The sequence below is a fragment of the Cydia fagiglandana genome, chromosome 9, assembly GCF_963556715.1.
Source record: "Cydia fagiglandana chromosome 9, ilCydFagi1.1, whole genome shotgun sequence".
NCBI lineage: Eukaryota > Metazoa > Arthropoda > Insecta > Lepidoptera > Tortricidae > Cydia > Cydia fagiglandana.
The window spans coordinates 17,607,369-17,634,282 of record NC_085940.1 but is presented as its reverse complement, the minus strand read 5'-3'; the positions used below and the strand labels follow the sequence as shown (position 1 = coordinate 17,634,282).

Here is a 26,914-nt window from a genome sequence, read left to right as displayed (position 1 = left end):
AGTTACAAGATGAGACGCTAGATGTTGACCATTTAATTATAGAAATAGAAGGAGATCACCTTTGTGGTATAAATACTCAGTCATACAGCGATTGCATATTGTTTCACGACAAGCGACTGGTACGAACAAATCGTCGACTTTTTCATCGCAGTGCGCGCACTGAATTTTCTGCGATAAATTACAGCGCGATTCTAAAATCGTGTCGCAAAAATTAAAATCGTGGTGCACTCCATTGAAGGCGTAATTAGTAATTAGAGTGACAGAGAAAAATACCCGCAATTTGCGAACTTCGATTTTCGCGGTTACAACTTGATTTGATTTATAAGTATCAATCAAGATACCATTAAAAACGACAGTTACCAAGCCTTATCATTGACGTTTCCATATGACATAACGCATTTGACATTGACAGTTGAATTTGATATTATTATTTTCTCTGATTTCTACAGCAGACTACAGCTGATTGTGATTTCTCCGGTACGCACAGTAGCAACAAAACACAAAATAGAAACTGCGATAAACGTGGCAGGTTACTTCCCAACCGCCTGCCGGTCTCTTCGGTCATTTGCACTCTCGAATTGAAAAGTTGTTCACTAAGACTATCGTTTTTGTGTTGTGTCTTATGTCCTAAAAATGAATAGCGTAACTCGTTCTTTGCGGTCAAAATGTTTTCACTCTGGATGGCACAGGTCGTTCTCTGTTACGGCGTCAGACAACGCCACTCATTCGTAAGTAATACTTATTAAATACAGGATACATTTATTACCTTTAAGAATTTTATCATCTTATTTAAGAAGAACCCGTAGTTCTGTTGTTTATGACTATTGAGCAATTACATTTACTGGTATTTACGACTGCCTAGTAACATTTAGTTGAATGTTATAGCTTTGGCTACTATTGTGTACAATAATAACTTTTTATAGTTTTGAATTTGCCCTTGTATTTCTGCACTCAGCATTTAAGTAATCTCTTGCAGACAAATTAAATTTAGATAAAAAAAATAAAAAAAAATAAGATAAAAATGAGCATATAATACAGACATTTGGTTTCGTTTATTTTAACAGGGAACACACCACACAGGATGCATGCTGCCTGCTATATGGCTACTTGGGCACAAAATTTTTCAAAGAATCCTTAACTTTATTATGAAATTTGTTTATTTATTTATAGCCTTATTTCAGAAAAGGTACTTTTTTTTATACTATATCTATGGTTTTTCTTAATCTACATTCTACGCTTCTGTGTGCCTTTGGGCAAAGGCCTTCCCCCCCCCCCCCCCCAAGTAAAATAATAAATTGTTCAAGCTCATGGCAGTTATTGTGTCTAGGTAAAGTTATTTATTACAAACTGCTCTGCAGAGAGTAATTTGACGGAGAAGAAGAAATTTCATACAAAATTCTACTTAAATATTTTAAATTCATTTTGTTTGTTGCAGATGTAAATTATTAGTGGTGGGGGGAGGCTCTGGAGGCTGTACCATCGCAGCCAAGTTTGCTCGGAGACTCGGGAAAGATGCCGTCATTGTACTAGAGCCAAGTTGCGTAAGTTTCCTCAATTACCAACCTATGTAGTACAGTCGACGTCAAAGATATGTTTACATCTTTCGCCTTATTATAAGGGAGTAAGGTGCAAAAGTGTAAACATATCTTTGACGTCGACTGTACATGCTATTGCTGGATGTAGATAGGAGACACTACTCCTTTCGAGCAATCTCGGCTCTGTTCGGCTCAGCATTGCTCTGAGCAATTATTAGGGTTGGCACCACTTGACGTCCTTTTGCGTGCACAACCACAGATAAGATAATGACTTCAATTTTGACAACCCTAAATAGCCGAAAGGGATAGTGCCATATATTAGAAAGGATTCATGATTCGTCCCTGAATCACTGTCAAACTTCAGTTTTGTAAGAAGTGTCCTTTCTGTATGGTAGTACTATTATTTATTCTGTGCCTGTGCCTCAGAGCTTCTCTTGTTATTCAAGAGGAATCAATAAAGGTATAAATAAATAAATACTCTACGAACGCATAAAAAATAAAAAGGAATGCAGATACTTTTTTTGTTTCTTTGAATGCCAAAATGTTTATAATAAGAGTTAGAGGGTAGGGTTATTACAAATACGAATCGACTTGGCGGGGGCACTGCCGTGCCCCCAGATTTTTAAGCATGACAAATGATACGCTCCTCATATCAGAGTATTGGTTTTTCATGACCGAATTACATATCATTATTGTTATTATCAGAAGTAAACTGTAAAACTGGCTGCAACCAGTTTAGTAGGGTCTAAATTTATTACCCCGGACTAAGGACCTGGGTATGTCCTTAAACTACGTCCCGGACCCGGGTATGTCCTTAAACTACGTACCGGACCCGGGTATGTCCTTAAACTACGTCCCGGACCCGGGTATGTCCTTAAACTACGTCCCGGACCCGGGTATGTCCTTAAACCACGTCCAAGACCACCGGTGGACGGGCAGCAGCGTCCCTCAAATTCGGTGTACTCGACTGCGATCGCCAACCCGCCTGCCAAGCGTGGCGATTATGGCATTCACCCCCCCCCCCCCCCTTAAGGGGGAGGCCTATGTTCAGCAGTGGACGTCTTATGGCTGAGATGATGATGATGATGAAATTTATTATTTCTTTTACCTGTATGTACCTACAGTAGTTAAATAAACCCTGCTAGGCTACACTACAAGTAAGTTAAGTTAAGCAGTATTACTATTGTCATAATATCTTATCTGTAGATACTTAGGCGTGGGTCAGTATATAGGTACTTATATATAATAAAGAATAAACAATGGATAACTACTTGTCGTACCTACGGCGTGTCAACAGATTATGTTTCAAGGTCTTTTAATTAGCAATGATTCGTTAATAATTTCATAACACTTACAAAATCAAAGTTTACTATACCTGATCCCTCATTTTATATTCCCGTTTGGAATGTATAAAAACTTAAACAATTGAAATGTCGAAGATTTGATTTTTCATCAGTAATTTACGGTTTACGACGTTTAACGTCGTACATTTCCACGACACAACGTCTCAACACGAAGTCGTATCGTTTGTCCCCTGTTATACACCTGTTGTTGTGTGCGTGTTATGTTAGTTATACTCGCGGGCTTGGTTTCCACAACTCGACAAGATTACGCCTATTTTGCGTGGTGGGTTGTCGGCACAACTCTTGCCAACCCAACTCTACCAAGACCTAGCAGACCCTTGATGTTGCCGACGCCGACGACTTCTGGGAGAGACCCAGGCGAACCGAGGTGTTGTGCCCGGTACTCTGCCACCCCTGGGCATTAGAGAATGACGTGGGCACAGAATAAATAATAGTACCTAATAGGTACAGAAGATTCGCTCTGTAACAAAACGCGTCTGTTACGATTAGGATAGATATGGCCAGCCACCATAATTGGTGTGGAACGGATGTAGGTACATTGTAGCTACTTGTTGTGACGCGACGAATTCACAGAGTGAGCCACGCCTGACATGGGCGGCTGTCTCTTCAGCCCCTTAAACATTGTTGTTGTTAGAACCTATATCTCTGACATCTCTGTCTAACCTTTTTCCTGCTTTCATTACCTATCGGCCTTAAGTTTCATCTTCTACCGTCTGCAGGACCACTACTACCAACCGCTCTGGACGCTAGTAGGAGCTGGTGTAACCAGCGTGGCCAGCACTCGGCGAAGTGCGATCAGCGTCCTCCCTGCAGGAGCCAGGTGGCTGAGGGACTCTGCTGCATCCCTCGACCCTAAGAACCAGGAAGTCATCACGGCAAATGAGGACCAGATCAGATATGAGTACATCGTAGTCGCTGTGGGGCTGCAGAATGATTATGATAAGGTTAGTCATAGTTTTAGTCGTTTAGAGAAATTCTATTGCAGATTTCCTTAAGAATTATACTGATTTTTAAAGGAAAACGCGCTTGTGACACCTCTGAACTAGACTAGACTACTGTAGCAGATGGGCTGTGTACTTGTTTAATACTATTCAAGTAAAAACATTACATAGAAGTCACACATATAAATTTCAACTTATAAAAAAAAATACTTCCACAGGTCCCCGGCCTTAGCGAAGGGCTCCAGCGTAAGGACAGCGGCGTCTCCACAATCTATTCCCCGGATTACTGCGAAAAAACATGGAGTGACATGCGACAGCTCAAAGGAGGCGAGGCCATATTCACGTATCCCGACACACTCATCAAATGCCCGGGAGCCCCGCAAAAGATCGCGTATCTAGCTGATTCCTGGTTTAACAAGGTAAAATTGTTTTCACCACACCAGCTCGGAAAGGCTTACTTTGCACTTCAAACACTGATAGCAAAGTTGCATTTTATTCACATGTGAGGCAAAGTAATCAAATGCAAATTTTGAGTGGTTTTCTTATGTTTGCTGGTAGAATTGACTTTTAAATGATGATTTTGGATGATAAATATTTAAAAACATTCATTTGGATTTGATTTGGTTTGATTTTGTTTCATATTTTACATTTAATATTTGCTTCGGGTTGGTGTGGTGAAAAATTTTGTGTTTCACTCGGGGGCAAATTTTGTTTAACCCTCGTGCTTTGAAACCCTCGCAACGCTCAAGATTCCATTTTTCGAACCACTCGCTACGCTCGTGGTTCAATTTTGGAATCTTTCGCTGGCTCGGGTATCAATATTAGCACGAGCGGTTAAACAACAACTTTGCCCCCTTGTAAAACAAATAACTATTATAATAGTGGACCTATGATAGTTCCCTGAGACACTCTTTTGATAAATCCAAATCCAGTAGCCAATGCTACTAGCCATAACGATTACTGTGAAAAAACATGGAGCAACCTGCGGTAGCTCAAAGGAGACGAGGTCATATTCACGTATCCGGATACACAATCTATAAAATGTCCGCCGGGAGCATCTCAAAAGATCGCGTATCTAGCTGATTCCTGGTTTAACAAGGTAAATTGTTTATAATAGCGGACCTATCATAGTTCCCTGAAACACTCCTTTGATAAATCCAAATCCAGTAGCCATATACGATTACTGCGAAATAACATGGGGCAACCTGCGGCAGTTCAAAGGAGGTGAGGCCATATTCACGTTCCATCGCCCACACTGTTAACTGACAGTTCGTAAACCCTATTACAAAAGGCATAAGGTCCACCGATGGACAGCCAAGTGTGTTGCTGTTTGTTCAATCTATAAAATGTCTAGGCGCATCGAAGAAGATCACATACGTCGCTGAGTCTTGGTAAACAAAGCAAAATAAAATATTTAGTCATTTATAAACACTCCGTCTCTTCTTTCCAGAAAAATTCCAAACTTGTGTAGACTCAAAAAATAAGATACTCGTATAAAATTATATTTTTGTATGATGACAAGGAAAGTTTAGGTACGCTGGAAAGTTGTTACCCTGAATCCTAACTTTGTAAGTTTGTAAATGATATCTCAAAATTCTCAAAGCATTGGAAATTATAAGTGAATTGTTTGATACATTCTCAATTCTCTCAAAACGTTTACTTTTGCGGTTAGTTGAACGATCAGTCTTGCAGGCTGAAGTTTATCAACTCATTCAGTGATAACAGCTGTGTTTGATTAAGTAATTGACCGGCAATATAATCAGTGCAATCGATATTGCCGTTGACAGCAATTATACTTTTTCTTAACTTAAATGATTTTTGTGAAGAGAATTAATTTATGTATATACCATCTCCCACACTATTAAAGCCTGACCATATATGATTATTGTCAAGAGGGCGCTGTTATTTTCATTGTATAGGCCAGCTGTCGGCAACCTTTTAGCAGCCAAGTGCAGCCATAGTAGTTAACGGAGGTAACGCGGGCCGTACTTTGTTAATATTTATGACTTTATGAGACATTGTCGTTTGTCACTATTACATACAAAATAGCCAAGGCGGCTCCCGGGCCGCAAGTGACAGATTCACGAGCCGCATGTGGCCCGCGGGCCGCAAGTTGCCGACCGCTGGTATGGGCCATAGGGTGACAGTTCAGTAGTTCCAGTGAAATTCCGCAACATGGCACGTGATCATATATTCAGGCTTTAAATAACTGACAGTTCGTAAACCTTATTTCAAAAGGCATAAGGTCCACCGATGGACAGTTAAGAACGATGCTGTTTGTATATGATGTTTTGTGGGAATGTGGATCGTAGGGCGATCAGATCCGTAGCATCTGTGTTGAGGCTTAATAATCTACAATGCCATTTCCCAATAATATTTATATCTATTCTATAAGTAAACAGATAATGTATTTTCTCAAACATGCAATGAAATATTGATGTTATGTTCCTTATAATAGGCTGCGAAGTATGACGTTTCAGGTGCGGCTAGGACAAGAGGTCGTTAACGGAATTTCATACAAATCTTGCAGGCCTAGGCCGGCAAAGTCCTCTTTTTTAATTTCCATTTCACAGATATTTGTGACACAGCATCGTGGCATTTAGCCATTAAAAAAACTAGAGGCAGTATTTGCTTTATGGTTCGTAATGACACTATGCCACTACGCCTATAAAAAAAAAACAAATAACAATGTTTGCTACAATTTGCAGTTTTATTTGTATAAATTCAACATGAACTTAATAAATAATACATCATTAACCAAATTCTATAATTTTAAATTATTAATTTAACTACACAAATAAAAACATTTAAAATATTTCATCTAAACGTTAGCGGTAAAAAGGTCTACTCAAACACGCGTAGTTATTTTTTTTAAATTGGCCCAGTTAAATTAAGGGTTTCACCTCGGAATGAGAGATAATAAGCTGGAAACTCGTATACACCTTAGTTATGACATTTTAAAGGTTCTCTTAAAAGTCGACGCATATATCGTGTGCGCGTCGGAAGTTATTCCAGGTCAAAGGTCATAAAAACTGGTTATTCGCGGATATCAAGTTTCCTATAGCTCCAATTTTATTGACATGTAGGTAAGAATTGTAGGGCATACAATTTGCGACGAGTTAGGTATAAAACGTTTTTTCATGCCATTAGCCATTTTCAAGATATACGGCATAGAAGGCGCAGCGGCACGGGAAACGCACTATAACGCAAGGCGAGCTGGTAATCTGTGTGAATAATACGTTCTATAAAGTTTATTAATCGTTAGAATGACACTTATGGATCACATATAGATTTTAAAACAAAAGTGGCCCCTCCTGTGGACAATAGCTAACAGCTTGTGTGTATGTATGTAATGATTTTATGACATAGTTTACTACAAAAAGGGTACCCCTTTATTGAGGTTTAATCAGGAAATTAAGCTTTATAGCCTTTAACTTAAGGTATTTCTACAGGAAAGAGGTAGATTTTAAGTACTAATAATACATGAAAATGTTTTCAAATGCTTTTATTTAACTCCCGAAATCTCTATCTGTAGTTAAAATAGCGAGATAAAGTAGTTTTAAGTTCATTCTTATTCGTTTTCTTTGTTAGAAAGTACATTGTTTTAGTTCCAAAAATAGATTCCCCATCCATAATTTATCCGGAAATGATATATCACATGTCCTAATATGTATAGCTTTAGAGAAATGATGCTTCAATTGAAGCGCGGCAGCGTCGAACTTAACCCCCCTCCCCCCCACTAAATGTGCGGTGGCTCTCGATGTCTCCCGGTCAGAATCTACTCAGACCAGCTAAAAATCAACTGTGCCAAGTTTTATCGCATAGTCACAAAATGTAAGGTGTCATTCACTATCAAACCAACGTATAGTACTTATGTCTGATCACTGCGCTTTCTGTGCCCTATATCTTGAAAACGGCTAATCTCATGAAAAAATGTTCGATGCTTAACGTGTCACAAATTTTATGCTCTACAATTCTTCCCTACATGTAAACAGCGGTGGAGTTATAGAAATCTTGATATTCGCAAAAAACCGATTTTCATGAACTTTGACCTTGATTAACTTGTGACGCGCACATGATATATGCGTCGACTTTTAAGAGAACCTTTAAAATGTCATAACGAAGGTATATACGAGTTTCCAGCTTATTATCTCTCATTCCGAGGTTGACCCCCTTTTTAGGCTTAAGATGACTGGCCCAAATTGTTATGGAGGCAAAGTTGAAAAAATTTCACTCTGTATTTCTGTTTTATTGGATTTATGCTGCGTTGTTGATTTTTTTACTTTAATATTTGTTCCGACGAAATAATGAAATTAATATTAATTGTAATTGTAGGATTTGGAATTGGCAGCGTAAGCAGAATTGATTTTTAATAACTTGCTGCCTCTTGACGACAGCTTGCGACCTGGGCCCTATTTCACCAACGTGACAAATGTCGCATTTGTCGACATCACTGTTACTGACGTCACAGGCCTCCATAGGCTACGGTAACCACTTACCATCAGACGGGCGGAGTGTTTGTTTGCCACCAACATGTTAATTAAAAAAAAACTCCACTATATCGCTAGTAAATAAGTACTTATTTTGCGAAGCTAATGACAATTGTCACAAGAAATATGACAATTGTCACGAAATTCCGACACAGAACTCATTTACTGTCAAGAATTACCGAAACTTCTTTGAAATCTTGTGACAATTGGGTAGGTAAAGTTTTTTGAAGATAGGCAAATTATATTTTTTCCCGATAGTATTCATTATAGCGATCACGGAAATGCAGCTCTTTTATTTTTATATCATTTTATTGATTAAATATAATTTTTTAAATGATCGATATGACGTTTGTGAGGTGAAATGGCAGATTCGAGTAATTAATTCCTTGGCGCGTAGTAAATGGGACGAGATAGAAAAAAAATCGATGTCAACTGTCAGTGTCATTCTTGGAAAATAACTTGCAAATAATTGGAAAATAATGGTCGGACGAAACATTTGTGTTTTCTTGTAATTGGATGTCGGTGTGATTTCTAGAATAAGTATTTTTAACGTCCCTAGCACGATCAACACGGATATTTTGATAATGATAACGATTGCTTTCGACTACTTGGCACTGCTTCTTGGAGAACATTTTCATTAACGCCTCCACCACGACTCTTGGACTGCTACACGAGTCATTTTGGATCTCAGTATCAACACAATAGATGGAGACGATCCCGGAAACGTTCGAATGGAAATATAATATTACAGAGATGAACTCAAAGTGCGTCGTACCGTCTTGTAGGAAGTACAGACGTTACTTTCCAAATTCAGCGTATTTGAGCACACCAAAGTCTTTAACAGCGATTCGGTGCCAAGCTTTGAAGATATATTGGCCAAAATGGTAACTTATACGTTTGTGAGGACTATATAAACGTGATTGTTGTATTATACATACATAATGATTAAGATTGTAATAGTCTTATAACTAGGTCGTTATTGGCTATTATATATGGGCTCGGCAAGGTGTTCACAATATCTGAACACGCACGCCCTGATAATAGAGGCGTGTTCAGATATTTATGAGCACCCTAGCTGCACCAATATATCTGATGGCGACTGTACTTTAGAAAACTTATAATATAAATCCAAAATAATATAATATAAATCCAGTAAATTTCGTTTCGTTTTATTTTAAAATCCACAAATTATTATCCTTAAGCATTAACATTACAACAGTATATAGAATCACGCTGTGTGGCGTGCCCTTGAAGAGAGTTGAGAGGTTCAAATATGGTCAATATGGATAAGTATGTCTGTAGGGTAAATGTGCTTCACGTTGGGGCCTGTTTACATATTGATTAGTGTTGATTGCGGGTTTAATACATTTGCCACTATACACAAGTAGCAAGTGTATCAACTCGCAAAAATACTACATTTTTGCTTCCATTGAGGTATACATAGTAAGCACTATTCTCAAATTATGTGAGGAAATAAAACAAATTCAATTTAGTAAAGCGTATTTAATAGGGGTAAAGTGACGCGAATACAATTAAAAAAACAACGCATATTCTTAGTTTATATTAAATGTAGATGGCTTTTTAGTTTTCACTTGGTCACAGAAATACGCTAAAAACCACTTTCAGAGTAGGTGTTTCTTGCGTTTTAGCTGTCCTTCTTGTGTCCTTCCACAGCATGAGCATGTCGTAAGTCCTGTTGTATTTTTCCCAGGACTTAGCAGGAAGCTAGTTATTCATTATTAAGTTTGCTTCTGCTTTCAAATGAGGCGGTGCATGCCGTCTATTCCAGGTCGTTTTCGTCACTTGAACTCATTTTGTTTATTACGAGTATTAAAATAACAAGCGGTAACTTATTGAGTATTGCACAACGAATAAACTTTGCCGCCTTTTATTTGCATATTTTTTTAAATTATATTACCATAGATAATGTAACGTTGTACGTACATGTTTTAATTATAAGCTTAGATTTTATTATTTTTACATATTAAATTAATCAAATTTAAATAAAAATAACTTATTTATAATAGATTTTAATTTATTAACGCATGAATTATAATTTTACTTTTATTTTAATCAATTATTAAAGCATACGGTACGCGCATGCGTCAATCCGCGCGCACCGCGCAGCGCCCTTTCGCGGTGCTAAAGCGGTATCCAGACGGGACTGATCAAATCGGTCGATTTGATCAGAAATGAAATTGGCGTCAATCTCCAATTTTAGATTTATGGTGATATTAGACCCATTTAAATTGAAAAAATGCCCCATAACGAAAATACTAGCCTCAGAAATTGGTGTTCTTGTGTCCGCACCTCATTTTATTGGTCATTATCGGCGGTTGAATTCGGCGAGCCAAATTGGCGTTTGCGTCCGTACGTCCCGATTCGATCGGGCAATTTAATCAGATTGGCGAAAAATTGACTAATCTGGATACGCCTTAAGCAACATCGAGTTGACGATAATTTGACATATAATAATAATAGATTTTTAGCATAAGTTGCATTTCATAAAACTTAACCCAAATCATTTCTACATTTTCAAGTCAAAGATAAAGACATGTTGGTTTTAAAATTTTAATAAGTATACACCATAACATTGTCATGATCTTGTAACATTGTTAAAATAAGAGAGTCTCCCATTTTCATTTTATTGCATTTTTTATAAAATGTCTTTAGATTCTCGGGATATCTTGGTCCTAATTCGATTGCTCTTTTTTATGGAAATAATTATATCCTTCAGATTCACAGGATGCTCGAGGCTTAGCCGAATAACACTGCAAGGAAGTATGTCATGGCTCAATGGTTCTAATTAGCCATCAGTATAATACCGCCAATGAATGTTTACATCCACCTGAAAATAAGAACAACATTCATAAAATGAGGATAACCACACAAAACTAACAGATGGTTGAAATTGTTAGAAAAAATTAGACTGATTTCTTGTTTACGAACTTAACAGCTCATGGCAATTTAATAATAAAAATCAAAACACAAGTGAAGAAAGTTTTATGTACCTATGTATTTCACGGATACGTACTCCTGTACGGCCATTGCTCCTCTAATTCAACGGCATTGTGCTTATCACTGTTATGATAATAATTTCAAATTTGTAGAATCTGCTCGCAATCTCGTATGAACTCGCTTATTTTTCTTGCAAAACTCTGTCCAAGGGTCAGCGTAGGGGCCGTCGTGTAGGGGTGGGGAAGAAAACGTTGTCCAATAATTTATGCAGTGCCAAGTTATCGAAAGTAAATTCAATCTTTGTCCAAATACGCGCAGATGTCGTGGGGAATCAGAAGTCCGTGGGTCGTGCTGAGGTCGCCGAAAATCTCAATGATAACATTAATAGCAATTCGCAAGGTAACATGAGGCTTGTCCGTTATTTTTCGGGAATGAGAGCTAAGTGACACTGACAGTTGACATCGTTTTTTTTTCTATCCCGTCCCATTTACTACGTGCAAAGGAATTACTCGGATCTGCCATTCCATCTCACAAACGTCATATCGATCATTTAAAAAATTATATTTAATCAATAAAATGAAATAAAAATAAAAGAGCTGCATTTCCGTGATCGCTATAATAAATACTATCGGAAAAAAATATAATTTGCCTATCTTCAAAAAACTTTACCTACCCAATTGTCATCATTATCATCATAAACATCACAAGAGAAATACCTGTTTTTTGCCGATATAATAAAGTTTTTTTTTAATAATACAATGATGGTGACAAACAGGTATACGACCCGCCCGATGGTAAGCGATAACCGTAGCCCATGGATGCCTGTGACGTCAGCAACAATGAGACTTGTCGAATTGTCGCACCTGTCACGTTGGTGAAATAGGGGCCTGTTATTAATATAAGACGTGAACCATTATCATTACAATAATGCACAGATTGCACAGGTGTAAGTTGCAATTGAAACAAAGCAATATAATCTCTGCCCAGCAACAGCGGGCCGTTGTCGTTAACAACATACACATTTAATGCGTGAGTGCTACCCGCGTATTCTACCCTCGACCGTGCATTACCCTTACATTGTAGATGTTGGCCTGAATAAGTGACTAATCTTTTTAGGGTTCCGTACCCAAAGGGTAAAACGGGACCCTATTACTAAGACTTCGCTGTCCGTCCGTCCGTCCGTCCGTCCGTCTGTCACCAGGCTGTATCTCACGAACCGTGATAGCTAGACAGTTGAAATTTTCACAGATGATGTATTTCTGTTGCCGCTATAACAACAAATACTAAAAACAGAATAAAATAAAGATTTAAATGGGGCTCCCATACAACAAACGTGATTTTTGACCAAAGTTAAGCAACGTCGGGAGTGGTCAGTACTTGGATGGGTGACCGTTTTTCTTTTTGCTTTTTTTTTGTTTTTTTTTTTGCATTATGGTACGGAACCCTTCGTGCGCGAGTCCGACTCGCACTTGCCCGGTTTTTTTTTGTAGGTAACAATGGTACGTCTTTAAAATGCATTTTGTACGTAATGTAAGAAACAACGGTCGCACGGACCAACGGAACCAGTGTCGATTTCAAATTTCAACTTACGACCATTGATTTTTACCGTTTCAACCATAGGCTCACCCCTAAACGATCGAATGTAATATAACTTATGCCGGCTACATACGTAACGATAAATCGTTGCGATAAAACTGTGCAGTCCGACTGTGCAGATAAATCGAACCGTGTGTATGACAAATCGTTGTCGATTATCGTAACGATTTGTCATACATACGGTTCGATGTAGCCGGGGTTACCGTCGTCGTCGTTATCGCCCTGGCAATCCGCCGTTACATTAACGTAATTTACGCTAGTGCACATCTTACGGAGATGCCCTTTTTAACCGACTTCCAAATCTCAAAGAAGGAGGTTATCAATTCGGTTGTATGTTTTTTATTTTTTTAACCGACTTCCAAATCCCAAATTAGGAGGTTATCAATTCGGTTGTATGTTTTTTAACCGACTTCCAAATCTCAAAGAAGGAGGTTATCAATTCGGTTGTATGTTTTTTTTTATGTTTGTTACTCCATATCTCCGTCATTACTGGACCGATTTTGAAAATTCTTTTTTTGATTGTGTGTATGTGCATACAGATTGGTCCCGTTTTTGTCAAAACCCAGTTCTGATGATGGGATCCATGAGGAATCGAGGGAACTCCTCAAATCTTAAAGGCATGCGTATAGAGATTTTTGTATTTACATCAGAAAATCAAGCATTTTCATTAAAAACTGTCGCATTTGATGAAGTGGAACTGCTGATGAGGATCAGAACAGAACTCTTCAACGACGCATAGTTCACTTTTGGCGATTTCTCCTCTTCGTTATGTTTATTAAGCAAGTTAAGTTTTTAAGCCACATTTTTGTCCAGCTCGAATTCTGATGATGGGATCCATAAGGAATCGAGAGAACTCTTCAAATATTAAAGGCATACGTATAGATTTTTTTGTATTTTCATCATAAAATCAAGCATTTACATTAAAAACTGTCGCATTTGATGAAGAGGAACTGCTGATGATGACCAGAACAGAACTCTTCAACGACGCATAGTACACGTTTAGTGATTACGAATTTCGATTTTGACTTGGACTGCGACCCGGACTCGGCCCCGAACCGGACTCATACCCGGATCCGGTTGGGACCTGGACACGGACCCGGATTTGAACCCGGACTCGGTTCCGGACTCGGACCCGGTCTCGGACCCGGTCTCGGACCCGGTCTCGGACCCAGACTCGGACCCGGACTCGGACCCGGACCTTGACCCGGAAAACCACTATGATACCTTAACTAAATAAAATACTATGATTACCTACCATGAAATGTAGGTTTAAAGTATGATGATGCCAATCTCACTAGCCCCTCCCGCTTAAACCCCCGTACTCCGCACCGCATGCGCCGTTAAGTGGGTTAGGTTAAAAAAAAAGGTTTGAACTGCGATCTTCACAGAACCGAACAAGGGTTAGGTTGAGTTAGAACTGCGAGCCTTACAGAAACGAAATGCTACTTGAAAAGTGAGTTTGATTAGGTTCGAACTGCGATCCTCACAGAACCGAACTGCTATCAGATCAGAGAAGTGGGTTAGGTTAGGCTAGAACTACGACCCTTATAGAAGCGAAATGCTAGTAGAAAAGTGGGTGGTTTTACCTCCTTTTCTACATAGTGTAACATCTACAATAATCTTTCACCGGCCCCATAGAAGTCGGTTTTTTTTTCTTAACAATTATTTATTACTCTTTTTACATGTAAACTTAGCGAAACGGCACTGTGACGCACTATGGTTGGTGTAGCCGCACAACGAACACTTCACCTTTGCACTTCCCTCGTTTTTACCACCACGCGCGATCTTAAATAACTCGGAGGCTGATGATTCCGAGGATCCCGGAGTAACGGCAGCGGCGCCGGCCACGGCCGCGCCTGCCCGCGCGCGACGAATGTTTTCCGCAAGTTCTACCGCCTTCGCTAACGTTAACGCGGATAAATCTTGAGCATATAATTTTTCTTTTTCCCTGCCCGGCAGCATCCCCATAACGAAACGGTCACGCAATGCTTCTTCTACGTTATTAAACGCACAATGCACAGCCAGGCCTCGCAGCCTAGCGGCCCACTGCGGGTATGACTCCTCCCGTTGCTGCGTTGCCGAGTAAAAGTTGTGCCGCTCGCCGAACCCGGTTAACTTGGGAGTGAAGTGGTCGTCCAGTAATTTTAAAATATCCTCGTACGGCACTTCTTGGACATCTTTGGGCAGCGCCAAATGCGCTGCGAGCTCGTATGAGCTCTCATTGAGTGCGCTTAACAAAATCGCTCGTCGTTTCTGTCCCTGTGCATCTGTAGCCGCTGTAATATTATTAGCGATGAACCACTGACACACACGACTTTTATAATTTTTCCAAACTTGCAAATTATGGTCAAAAGTCGGAAGGACACCGAAAACAGCACTCATCTTTTTAAAATGTGGGTAAACGTCGCCACTGATAAGTATAGGGCCGAGGAGACGAGTGACACAAGCGGTGGTTTATAGCACACTGCTTTATTCACGAAAGTAAGATGGATGGTGGGCGCAGCCACACACACATGCATAGGTAGTTGCATACATATACAACAGTTTAAAATCGCCAACAATCACCATTGTTTCAAACAAATGCGTAATTATTTAACGATAATACAATGATGTTGTTTTGATGTCGTCGATGTCATATCAGTTTCTTTTTTCGAACTGTCAAAACGATTTTCTACTATGGAATTTATATGAAATTACCTATAGTTGCCTTAGTTTTATACGGGTTTTAAAATAGAAATTGTGTCTAAAAATAACTGCTGTCTACGTTTCTCTATGAATCTTCTGGTGATTTATTTCTTGTATGATGTAAAATATTTATTTTAAATACAGTCATATACCCTACTGAAATTAATTGTAACTAATGTAGTTACCATCGTCGAAACTGTTAACTGAAAATTTGATAATCTTATTGCAAAGAAAGACAATGTCGACCGATGATCAGTAAAGTTATTAACCTTAATGAAAAAAGTAGGTACTTTTGTTAAATAAAATATAATCTGTACACTTCATCATATTTCAGGCCAACGTCCGTTCAAAAACGAACATAACATACAACACATGCCTGCCCGTCATATTCGGCGTGAAGAAGTACGCCGACGTGCTGCTAAAGGTGGTGGAACGGAAGAATATCAAGGTCAACTACACCACGGTGCTGAAGGAACTGCATGTAGACAAGAAGGAAGGCGTATTTGTGAGCTCTAAGGATAAGAGTAAGGTATCGGGGACTTTTATTTATTATTTTTTAATTGAGGACTTACATTTAATAGCATTTTAAGGTATTGAGCACGTACTTGTATATTCGCGGCCTAAGAAAGCATAGTAAGACCAACGTCCTCTCTTCGTAGTACATATAAGAATTTTATTTACTTTCGAATCCTCTTCCTGCCAAGGTAGATTCAAATAGTCTTTAGCGATAAAAAATTTCTATACCTACACATAAATACAAATATGTATTTGATTATGAATTATTTTCGCCAGACATTTGTCCAGCCCTACGACATGATCCACGTCACGCCTCCAATGAAGACTCCGGACTTCCTCCGTAACAACAAGGACATCACCGACGCCAGCGGATACCTAGAAGTCGATAAGTTCACTCTACAACACACCAAGGTCCCCAACATGTATGGGATCGGAGATTGCATTAATACGCCGAATAGTAAAACTGCTGCTGCAATTGGTAAGTTGTAGACTTCCAATAGGCTTTTGATAAAGTAATTTGACACATATTATTACTCTGCGGACACACACATACTTGTCATTTGCTTTAACTTGTGTAAATCCTACCTGTCATGGCACTTTGTACTACTTAAGGAAACTGACAAGACTTATTGGGTTCAATGTCAATGTAAATAAAGACCAGAGTGCCTTGGGGTTCAGTATTGGGGCCTTTGTTTTAAATAATTTATACAGTTGACCACAAGAAGAGTGGCTTGTTTGTAACTGTCAATAAGTTCACTCTACACCAAGTTCCCCAACATATGCGGGATCGGAGGCTGCGTTAATACGCCGAATAGTAAAACTGCTGCTGCTATTGGTAAGTTGTAGACTTTCAATAGGCTTTTGATAAAGTAATTCGACACAAATGATTACCTTGCTGACACACACATACATTCTGCTTTAACTTAGATCCTACCTGTCATGGCACTTTGTACTACTTACGGAACGTGACAAGACTTATGGGTTCAATTACAATGTAAATAAAGACCGGAGTGCCTTGGGGTTCAGTATTGGGGCCTTTGTTCTTTGTAATTTACACAGACTACAAGCCGATCGGCTTGTTTGTAACTGTTGATAAGTTCACTCTACACCAAGTTCCCTAACATGTACGCAATCGGAGACAGCATTAATATGCCGAATAGAAAAACTGCAGCTGCAATTGGTAAGTTGTAGACTTTCAATAGGCTTTTGATTAAGTAGTTTGCCACAAATTATTACTTTGCGGACACACACATACTTTGAATTATATTATCTACCTACTACTCTATAAATAGTAAATATCGTCAATAAATTTGCGCCTGTTTTACTTTTTTTTCTATATTATGAATTTTCCCTTTATTCCAGCGAAACAGTGCTACGTCCTAGAGCACAATCTCCTTTCAACGATGGCGAAGGACAACCCGAAGCAGAAATACGACGGCTACGGCGCCTGCCCGCTGGTGACGTCATACAACACCTGCATACTGGCTGAGTTCTTGTACGATGGCGTAGTGCATGAAACTATGCCGTTTAACCAGGTAGTAAGTTGACAATTGGGTAGCTGCCTAGAGGTATTTAGCGAGTATGCTTAGTAAGTATAGAGGTTATAAAGTTACTTTTACATGTACGTTGTGTTGGCATTTTATACGAACAGTATCATGTTGTATGCTCCTTTTTGTTTTTTTGTATTTTTTATTTATGATTTACTTACCTGTTTGATTAATTATTTGATGATAACTGAGTTTGATAAAAAGTTAATTTGTAGTTAATTGTATTTTTAATTTTGTATTAATAGTCCGCAAAAGAATTTTCATTATTTAATTACCTATTCCTACTTTTTGTTACTTCTTTTTTCAAAGCTAATATTTGTTTATAGTTCATTTATTGACGGAACGAAATCAGCTCTCGATATTACTAATAGACGGCTGGTGGATGCAAATGTAACGTTAAATTTTCGGATTTATAGTAAGAATAGAAAGTTCAACGAAAGAAAGTTATTACATTACTGTATTTACAGCTGTAATGTAATAACTTAGAGCTGCTGTGATTAAAAATAGCTACGTTAAATATTTATCCGTAATTTTTAAAGAAAGAAAGAAAGAAAGTCATTTATTGTAAAAACCTTCTACATACAGCGCCACTTCATTTATAAAAAAGAGAAAGAAGAACTTACTCACTAAAACACTTAAAGCTAGTTACAGGGTAATTTCTAAAGTAAATGTTACACAGAAATAGACAAGTCCACCAGCAACGTGAACAAAAAAAAGAAAAGAGAAGAAAATTTTCGTAAATTTTCCCTATACTTAATATATGTTTTACACTTCCACAGGCAACGGAAAGCCGGGTAGCGTACCAAATGAAGCGCCACCTCTTCCCCTTTATATACTGGAACTTCATGCTGAAGGGCTATTACCACGGGCCCGAGTTCATCAGAAAAATCGTCAACCCATACGCCAAGTAGACATCCAAGTGCTCGTCACCAGTCGTGATCGTTCCAGGTGTCATCTACTGGGCATTCACATGTCGAGCATTAGGAAGTTTACCATAACGTCTCTAAGAGAAGGTAACGTAAGCGCAATTTAGTCGAGTTGCTGTTCTTAAGGTTCAATTTTGGTACGCGTGTCGTAATTATGCTGTGAGACCGGTGGGAAATTCATCAAATGGGGGCAGGCAATGCGGGCAAAGCATTTCGGTAAATTTGGGGCCCTCTCCGACCAAGGCCTTGGCATTTTGGCCACTTTGCGACCCTAAAGTTACACCATAGGGTGTAATATTTTTTTAATAATGTTTTTTTTAGATGGAACTGTACTCAATTATAAGGTTTTCAATTTACTTTTTTGATGGAAATGGTTAAGAAGTTATTGGTGTTGCGAATGATTTTAACTTTCGTAGTTTGGCACGGCCATGATTTAATATCTATGTACTACGCTTTAAAAACATCGCAACAAAATAAGAAAGTTAGGATTGGAGTTCAATGCATAATTTTATATTTTTAGAAGAACTCAAATTATTGAAATTATATAATTTAGTATGTATATATCGGATCTATTTTAAGTTTATTAGAAGGTTGAAACGAGCATACTTAGATATTAAGATGTCGACATTATATTATGAAATAACTAACGTTGCCATTTATTTTAGCCTACTTAAACTTAAATATTACTTTGTGTATTTTCTACAATTGGTGTACATATTTCTACAAATATTTTAGACGTTTTCTATGGCGAATTTAAATATTATTTTGTTAAAATTTTGTTATATTAAAATGTCCAATCAAATTGGAATGCATATTTTATATTATTTATTTATTTTGTTGTTGTTTAATTAATTATGGAGATTAACATACTATATACTCATGTTTAATTCAGATGCCATATAACAAACTAATCATCTATAACCCAAATTCTATGAATTATTTTAACAAGGATATAAATTCAAAGTGCTCTTTGACTGTTATGTAAATAATCAGATGTTCTAATAAAGTAAATATTTTTACATAAAACAATCGTTTTATTTAAGAGTACCATTCAGTACTGAGTGCCGGCGAGTTGAACAGACCAAACACATCCTAACAAAATATTTATGTCAAGCAAATCTTGTCAGTAGAAAAAGGCGCGTAATTCAAAATTTCGATGGTACGATAACCATTCACGCCTACATTTTTAAAATTTGCCGCCTTTTTCTACTGACAAGATCTGCTAGACCAACTATATCCATTAGTTCATTTTGAATCTTATTGCACAATTTCCATAGGACTTGCAATTCAATTACCTGAGTAAAGTGAACGAACGATTTTTTATGCAGGTGGTAGAAAGAGCGGGTTATAGACAAAGGATTAGCTGTCGGGGTCTGTTAGGAATCTCCAAACTATACCTATGTATATATCCTTCGCAGCGTATCTCGCTTGAACTAATATTAGAGGTATATAAGTATGAATTAGATGCACTGCAACTGATGGGTGAATCAACATTGCAGAATAAGAGATCAAATATCGCTCCTGTACAAGTTTTTTTTGTTTCAGTAATCTTGTGCTAAACCCGTAATCTAAGTAATCTTGTGGACCCGGGTATGTCCTTAAACTACGTCCAAGACCACCGGTGGACGGGCAGCAGCGTCCCTCAAATTCGGTGTACTCGACTGCGATCGCCAACCCGCCTGCCAAGCGTGGCGATTATGGCATTCACCCTCCATAAGGGGGAGGCCTGTTCAGCAGTGGACGTCTTATGGCTGAGATGATGATGAATCTTGTGCTTGTATTAGAAATTTAGAACTGTTTCAACAGTAACCTTGATTTTATTCTTACTAGCTACGTCGAAGGTTTAGGTATTTTATTCCTACTAAGTATCTACGGCGAAGGTTTATGTATCGCGTAATACTATATTTATAAATCTAGATGGCTTCGCCGTCAAAATTCCAGTTAAACACAATCAACAATGACTTCAACACAAATTTGTATAAATATTTATTGCTGATGTTTACAAATGGCCATCGTTCTGAACAAGCTGAATGTTTACCGATATGTGACGTCACAGTTACATTATAGGTTCGCCTCGAACACTAGTAATAACAAATACAAGTGAGTACTTTGTTTATGTTTTAGTGTCAATAAAGACTAGTTATTTATTCTTTTCACAGTAAGTCCGTATAAGACAGTTGTTATAGATAGGTGGCGAGAAAGCGACAAGTGATAGACTATTTCCTCACGGAAAGAAACTCACTTCTCGCTGTTTTTAAGCAATTTTACTACATTCACAAAATGTAACTATATATATAAACGACTTATAGGAATTACGTAAAAACTCTGAATACAAGTGATATTTACACTCTAACGCAGAAATAAAGATGTCACGACTTTTTTTAACTCTTTGACTTGTACCTATTTTAAAATGGCAAGTGTAATTTTATCGGGTTATATGTATACACTGTTATCGGCGTAAATACCAACTCGGATACGTGTTTTTTGTGCGATTAGCCTACTTGTTCCTACATTAGGTACCTAATCTAATTTGTGCTTTTAGATGTAAATTGCTGATAGTGGGGGGAGGAACGGGCGGCTGCAGCGTCGCGTGGCGGTTCTCCAACAAATTGAAGAACAGTGAAATTTGTGTCATAGACCCAGCAGAAGTAAGTAATATAAACGTTAAAGGCCTGTGCAGTGCACACCGGCTGCGTGTGCGTGACGTGCACGTGCGCGTGCGGCGTTGTAGTATACAGATCCTTATGAGAGATGGCACACCGCTTGCGTGACGTGTGCGTGTGCGGCTCCCACATTTTAGCGCGCCCACACGCGCACGTCACGCACACGCAAGCCGGTGTGGCTCGGCCTTAAATATTTTGCCGTTTTGATCAAGACACTCAACTTCGAATCCTCTTTCACTTAGAAACATGTTTGGTTTTTAGGGTTCCGTACCCAAAGGGTAAAACGGGACCCTATTACTAAGACTCTGCTGTCCGTCCGTACGTCCGTCTGTCACCAGGCTGTATCTCACGAACCGTGATAGCTAGACAGTTGAAATTTTCACAAATGATGTATTTCTGTTGCCGCTACAACAACAAATACTAAAAACAATAAAATAAAGAGTTAAGTGGGGCTCCCATACAACAAACGTGATTTTTGACCGAAGTTAAGCAACGTCGGGCGGGGTCAGTACTTGGATGGGTGACCGTATTTTTTGCCTTTTTTGCATTATGGTACGGAATCCTTCATGCGCGAGTCCGACTCGCACTTTCCCGGTTTTTTCCTTATTAGTTTTTTGTTGATGGAGGGAGTAGAGAGTACCTAGGTAGGAGTAGAATGGAATTAAATTATGGCAATCCGAACATTAACCTTAACTACATGTCGGTGCCCCTAACAGCTTACTTATTCTCCTTGAAACTGCATATTTCTCACTAATAGGGCTTTTTAACGCCACATAAATTTTAGGCGCCTGAAAAGAATTCATTTTTAACTTAAACTATCCAGTTCCACTACTACCAACCGCTCTTCCCCCTGGTGGCTGCCGGTATCAAGGAGTTCGATCAAAGCAAGAAACCCCTCCGCGCCGTGTTGCCGCCCGGCGTGTGTTGCATCAAAGACTACGCGTGGCATTTCGACCCGTGCAACCACGTTGTCCATACGCATGGTGGGGATGAAATTTATTATGACTTCTTGGTGGTGGCTGTGGGGCTTATTAATGATTATTACAAGGTAAGGCATGACCAGTTATATCTCATATCTGGAGTAGCTAAGTTAAGGAAGCACCTTGGCTTGTCAGAGAATCTTAGTCAAATGAGGTATAGGTAGGGTTGCCATACGTCCCGTATATACGGGACTGTCACCGTATTTAAGTATCACGTCCCGTATTTTTACTGGTCCCGTTTTTGTCCCGTATTTTGATAGTAAAAAAGGTAGTAAGGTACCCTCAGGTAGTAAAAAAGTTTGGAGACCCCTGGTCTAGAATACCACTGTCCTATAGAACTGTACTGTCACTGTAGAATGTCACTGTCAGTTCCGACTAATTATGGCAACCCTAGGTATAGGTATAATATGCACTTTGAGAGAGATCACAAGAAATTCTCAGAATTACTTTTCGATTGATGGTCGATATTGCGACTGCTAGTGCTTACCTACTTACTGCTGTGGCGCAACAGCCCGAAGTGGATCTTGGCCTCCGACACCAAAGAACGCGATGTGATTCTGTCCAAAGCCGAAACTGAACTGAACTGTGTATGAAGACTCTGCTAGTCCTACAATCGTAAAATAATTGTACCTACCTCTATGTTAGCTAAGTTAAGCTTTATTTTGTGCTAAATTACCTTAACGTTTTTTTTTTGTTTGGTACGCCATCGCCATTACTGACATAACTATAAAGCCATAATCCTCTCAGTGTTACAGAGCACTGGTGTAAGCTTTTTTCAAGTATGTATATTCATACCTAGCAGTGTGCCAGACAATTGTGATTTCGTGGTAAATGTACCTTCTGTCATGAATCTGTTTCAGATAAACGGCCTAAAAGCAGCGCTAGACGACCCGTGCAGCTGCGTAACCACAATATATTCTCCGGAACACTGCCAGAAGACATGGTCGGCCATTCAACGTACGGCCGGGGGTCATGCCATCTTCACATTCCCACGCGATGGTGCGAAATGCTCTGGCGCCGCGCAGAAGATCATGTATCTCGCTGATGACTACTTTAGAAAGGTCCGTCAACATTTGAGTTACAAAATCTACCTTCATATTATACGTCAATGCCTTCATCATGACATTATAGGTACCATGGGCGTACGCAGCATTTTTAAGGGGTGGGGCAGAAGTAGGGGAGGCTGGGTACATTGTAACAGGGTACAGTTGAAACAGAAATTCTTAGCTTATGGTCAGAGACCAGGGTGGGGCAACTGCCCCACCTTGTCCCACCGTGGGTACGCCTATGGATGTTACTCTCCTGAGCACCAAGAGACAGTCAACCGGTCAACGCGTGCGCAGCGGTCAAGCTATAAGTATTTATTTACATTCCCTCGTGACGGGACGCAATATTCAGAAGTCGCGCAGAAAATCATGTAGGTACCTCTCTAATGACTATTTATTTAGGAAGATTTGTCAACATCTCAGATACTAAAACATCCAGCTTCATAATTTACACTCTTTGGAGTCCTGACAGTAGACCTGTTACCCCTTACTCTTTCTTTACAGAACAAGAAACGTGACCTTCTAAACATAACCTACAACACTGGCTCCGACGCCATTTTCGGCGTACCGAAATACGCCAAAGCGCTAGAGCGCGTGGCCAGTGCACGTGCCGTGGCCGTCAACACGTGCTGCGAGTTGGTGGAGGTCACGCCGAAACACGCCGTGTTTGTGGACGCTTGTGGAATGGTAGGCATTCTGGGTTTTAATGGTTGAAAAGACAAGCCACATCATCATCCTCAATACTTCAAAGATGATGAGTATTGATGAGATATAGCAATCAGTGCAAATTTGATTTGACGACATAAACAATTTCATAAGCCAAACGGTCATTACCAGAAAATATGTCGGCAGTCTGATTGATAAATCCCACTATAGTTCATATAAAATGTTTTTAAAAAGCTATTAACTGGTCAACACTGGCTCCGACGCCATTTTCGTCGTCCCGAAGTACGCCAAAGCGCTAGAGCGCGTGGCTAGAGCACGTGCCGTGGCCGTCAACACGTGCTGCGAGTTGGTGGAGGTTACGCCGTAACACGCCGTGTTTGTGGACGCTTGTGGAATGGTAGGCAAAAGAAACAATTTCATTGACGGTCATTATCAGAAAATATGTTGGTAATCTGATTGTTTAGGTATTAATTATTACTAGGTACTACTTCACATGAAATGTATATTTAAAAAAGGGTGACAGAGAAAGATGCGCGCAATTTGCGAACTTCGATTTTCGTGGTTATAGCCCTGCAGCATATTTATTGAGAAAAGCCGTTAATGGTCTTGTTATATTTAGTCCTGAATGTCTTGATGTACACAAGTAACATAGTGATTTAGTTATTTCTTCCACAGCCCATAACGCTCCCATACAACTTCCTCCACGTAACGCCTCCAATGTCGCCACCCACCGGTCTAGTTCAGTCCCAACTCGCCGACGAAACCGGCTATCTCGACGTAGACCAGTACACCCTGCAGCACCGTCAGTTCTCCAACGTATACGGCTTGGGAGACTGCACCAATACGCCTAATAGCAAGACTGCTGCCGCTGTTGGTATGTACCTTATTATCTACCATTAACTGGTCTGGTTAAGTCACAACACAACTGGCTTCTTTGACGTAGACCAGTACACACTTTAGGTAATCAGTTCCCCAACGTATACGGCTTGGGAAACTGCACCAATACTCCTAATAGCAAGACTGCTGCCGCTGTTGGTATGTACCTTATTATCTACCATTAACTGGTCTGGTTAAGTCACAACACAACTGGCTTCTTTGACGTAGACCAGTACACACTTTAGGTAATCAGTTCAGCAACGTATACGGCTTGGGAGACTGCACCAATACGCCTAATAGCAAGACTGCTGCCGCTGTTGGTATGTACCTTATTATCTACCATTAACTGGTCTGGTTAAGTCACAACACAACTGGCTTCTTTGACGTAGACCAGTATACACTTTAGGTAATCAGTTCAGCAACGTATACGGCTTGAGAGAATGCACCAATACGCCTAATAGCAAGACTGCTGCCGCTGTTGGTTAGTTACTAACTGATTCAGTAAGAACTACCGTCTAGTCTACCTACCACCTGGCTTGATTCAGTCATAACTCACAGAAACCGGCTACCTCAACGTAGTCCAGTACACCATGCAGGTCCGTTAGTTCAGCAACGTATACGGCTTGGGAGACTGCATCAATATCCCTAATAGCAAGACTGCTGCCGCCGTTGGTTAGTTACTAACTGGCTGACTGAACCAGTACCATCACCCACTAGCCTGATTTAGTTACAACTCAGAAACCAACTATCTTCACGTATACCAGTATACACTTCAGCTAATCAGTTCAGCAACATATACGGCTTGGGAGACTGCACCAATACCTACCCCAAATTGCTGCCGTTGGTAAGTACCCTATCATCTACTGGTCTGTTTCAATCAGCAAGGAAGCAGCGCTAAATATGACGTTGTACGGTCCCAGACATGATGCGGTAACAACAAGCGATAAATTCTTACAATCTAGTTATCCCAAAACGCACGAGTAAGTATAGTGCTTTATGGTCATATTTGTGGTGGTGGTGTTTATGGTGGTAGTGCGCGTCTTTGTGGTCACTACAATTTAAACTATCTTTTATTTATGCATAACGTCTAAAAGAACTCATACAAAAGAAAAGTCCTCACTTTATTTGTAATGGCAACTATCCGAAATTTCTATTTCACCCTTTCAGCTCGCCAAAGCCATGTGGTAGAACAAAACCTATGGGCTACCATGCAAGGCCGGCAACCTTCAGCCAAATACGACGGCTACGGCGCCTGCGCGATGATGACGTCATACCGCACCGGCATCCTGGCCGAGTTCCGCTACGACAAGCAGCCGTGTGAGACCTTCCCGTTCGACCAGGTATACCTTAATACTAGCGCGTTAAAGTTCAAATTGTAATGATCGACAATCGACGTAGTCGCTTGAGTTGCGCTACGACTACCACGAGTGCTACGACAAGCAGCATTGAAATGTAAGGCCTTCCCTTTCGACCAGGTTGACCTTATTGCTAGCGCGTTAAAGTTCAAATTGTAATGATCGACAATCGACGTAGTCGCTTGAGTTGCGCTACTACTGCTACGAGAGCTATGACAAGAAGCACTGTGAGCCCTTCCCCTAGGTACTACCAGATAGACTTTGATACTAGCGCGTTAGAGTTTAAAGTCGCGTATGCGCTGGCAGCTAACAATCTCATGAAATGTATCAGGTGAACTAGACCTTAATAATAGCACATAAAGTTTAAAGTCGCTTAAACCTTGAATTAGATCTCAAATAATTGTATATAGTTGAAGTTATACATATATGGCAGGTATATGGATAGTGGAAATTATAACTACTATAATATAATGTGAAGTTTCACGGCCCGGTATATAGGATCCGTCCAGGTAGGTGTAAAAATGTCTAAATACAGCCTTATTGGTAATGAGGTAATAGTTCTAAGTACATTTTACTCGGCTGTAGTTACTTTGTAAAGTGTATTGTTTCAGAGTAAAGAGCGAAAACTGTTCTACTACATGAAACGAGACTATTTCCCATACCTATATTGGAATAAAATTGTCAAAGGAAAGTGGAACGGACCTAAAAAATTACTCAGATTGAGTAACCCTTTTCGAAAGAAGAAATAAAACCACAGTATGTTTTTTAAA

At 39.4% G+C, this 26,914-nt stretch overlaps 2 protein-coding genes across 2 annotated transcripts in view; one reads left to right on the top strand and one right to left on the bottom strand.

Annotated features, from left to right (window-relative positions):
- Positions 1–26,914, bottom strand: part of LOC134667561 (short-chain specific acyl-CoA dehydrogenase, mitochondrial-like) — a 185,925-nt gene that overhangs the window by 120,217 nt on the left and 38,794 nt on the right. The gene's annotated exons all lie outside the window — the stretch shown is intronic.
- LOC134667789 (uncharacterized) lies at positions 470–26,914 on the top strand. Its single transcript, XM_063525198.1, has 16 exons — positions 470–728; positions 1,436–1,541; positions 3,619–3,843; positions 4,059–4,259; positions 15,904–16,098; positions 16,362–16,563; positions 17,448–17,623; positions 18,412–18,539; positions 20,557–20,658; positions 21,101–21,206; positions 22,045–22,269; positions 23,062–23,262; positions 23,752–23,934; positions 24,589–24,787; positions 25,957–26,129; positions 26,756–26,914. Exons 1-16 carry the CDS (start codon positions 634–636, stop codon positions 26,891–26,893), a joined length of 2,655 nt encoding a protein of 884 aa, XP_063381268.1. The 5' UTR covers positions 470–633; the 3' UTR covers positions 26,894–26,914.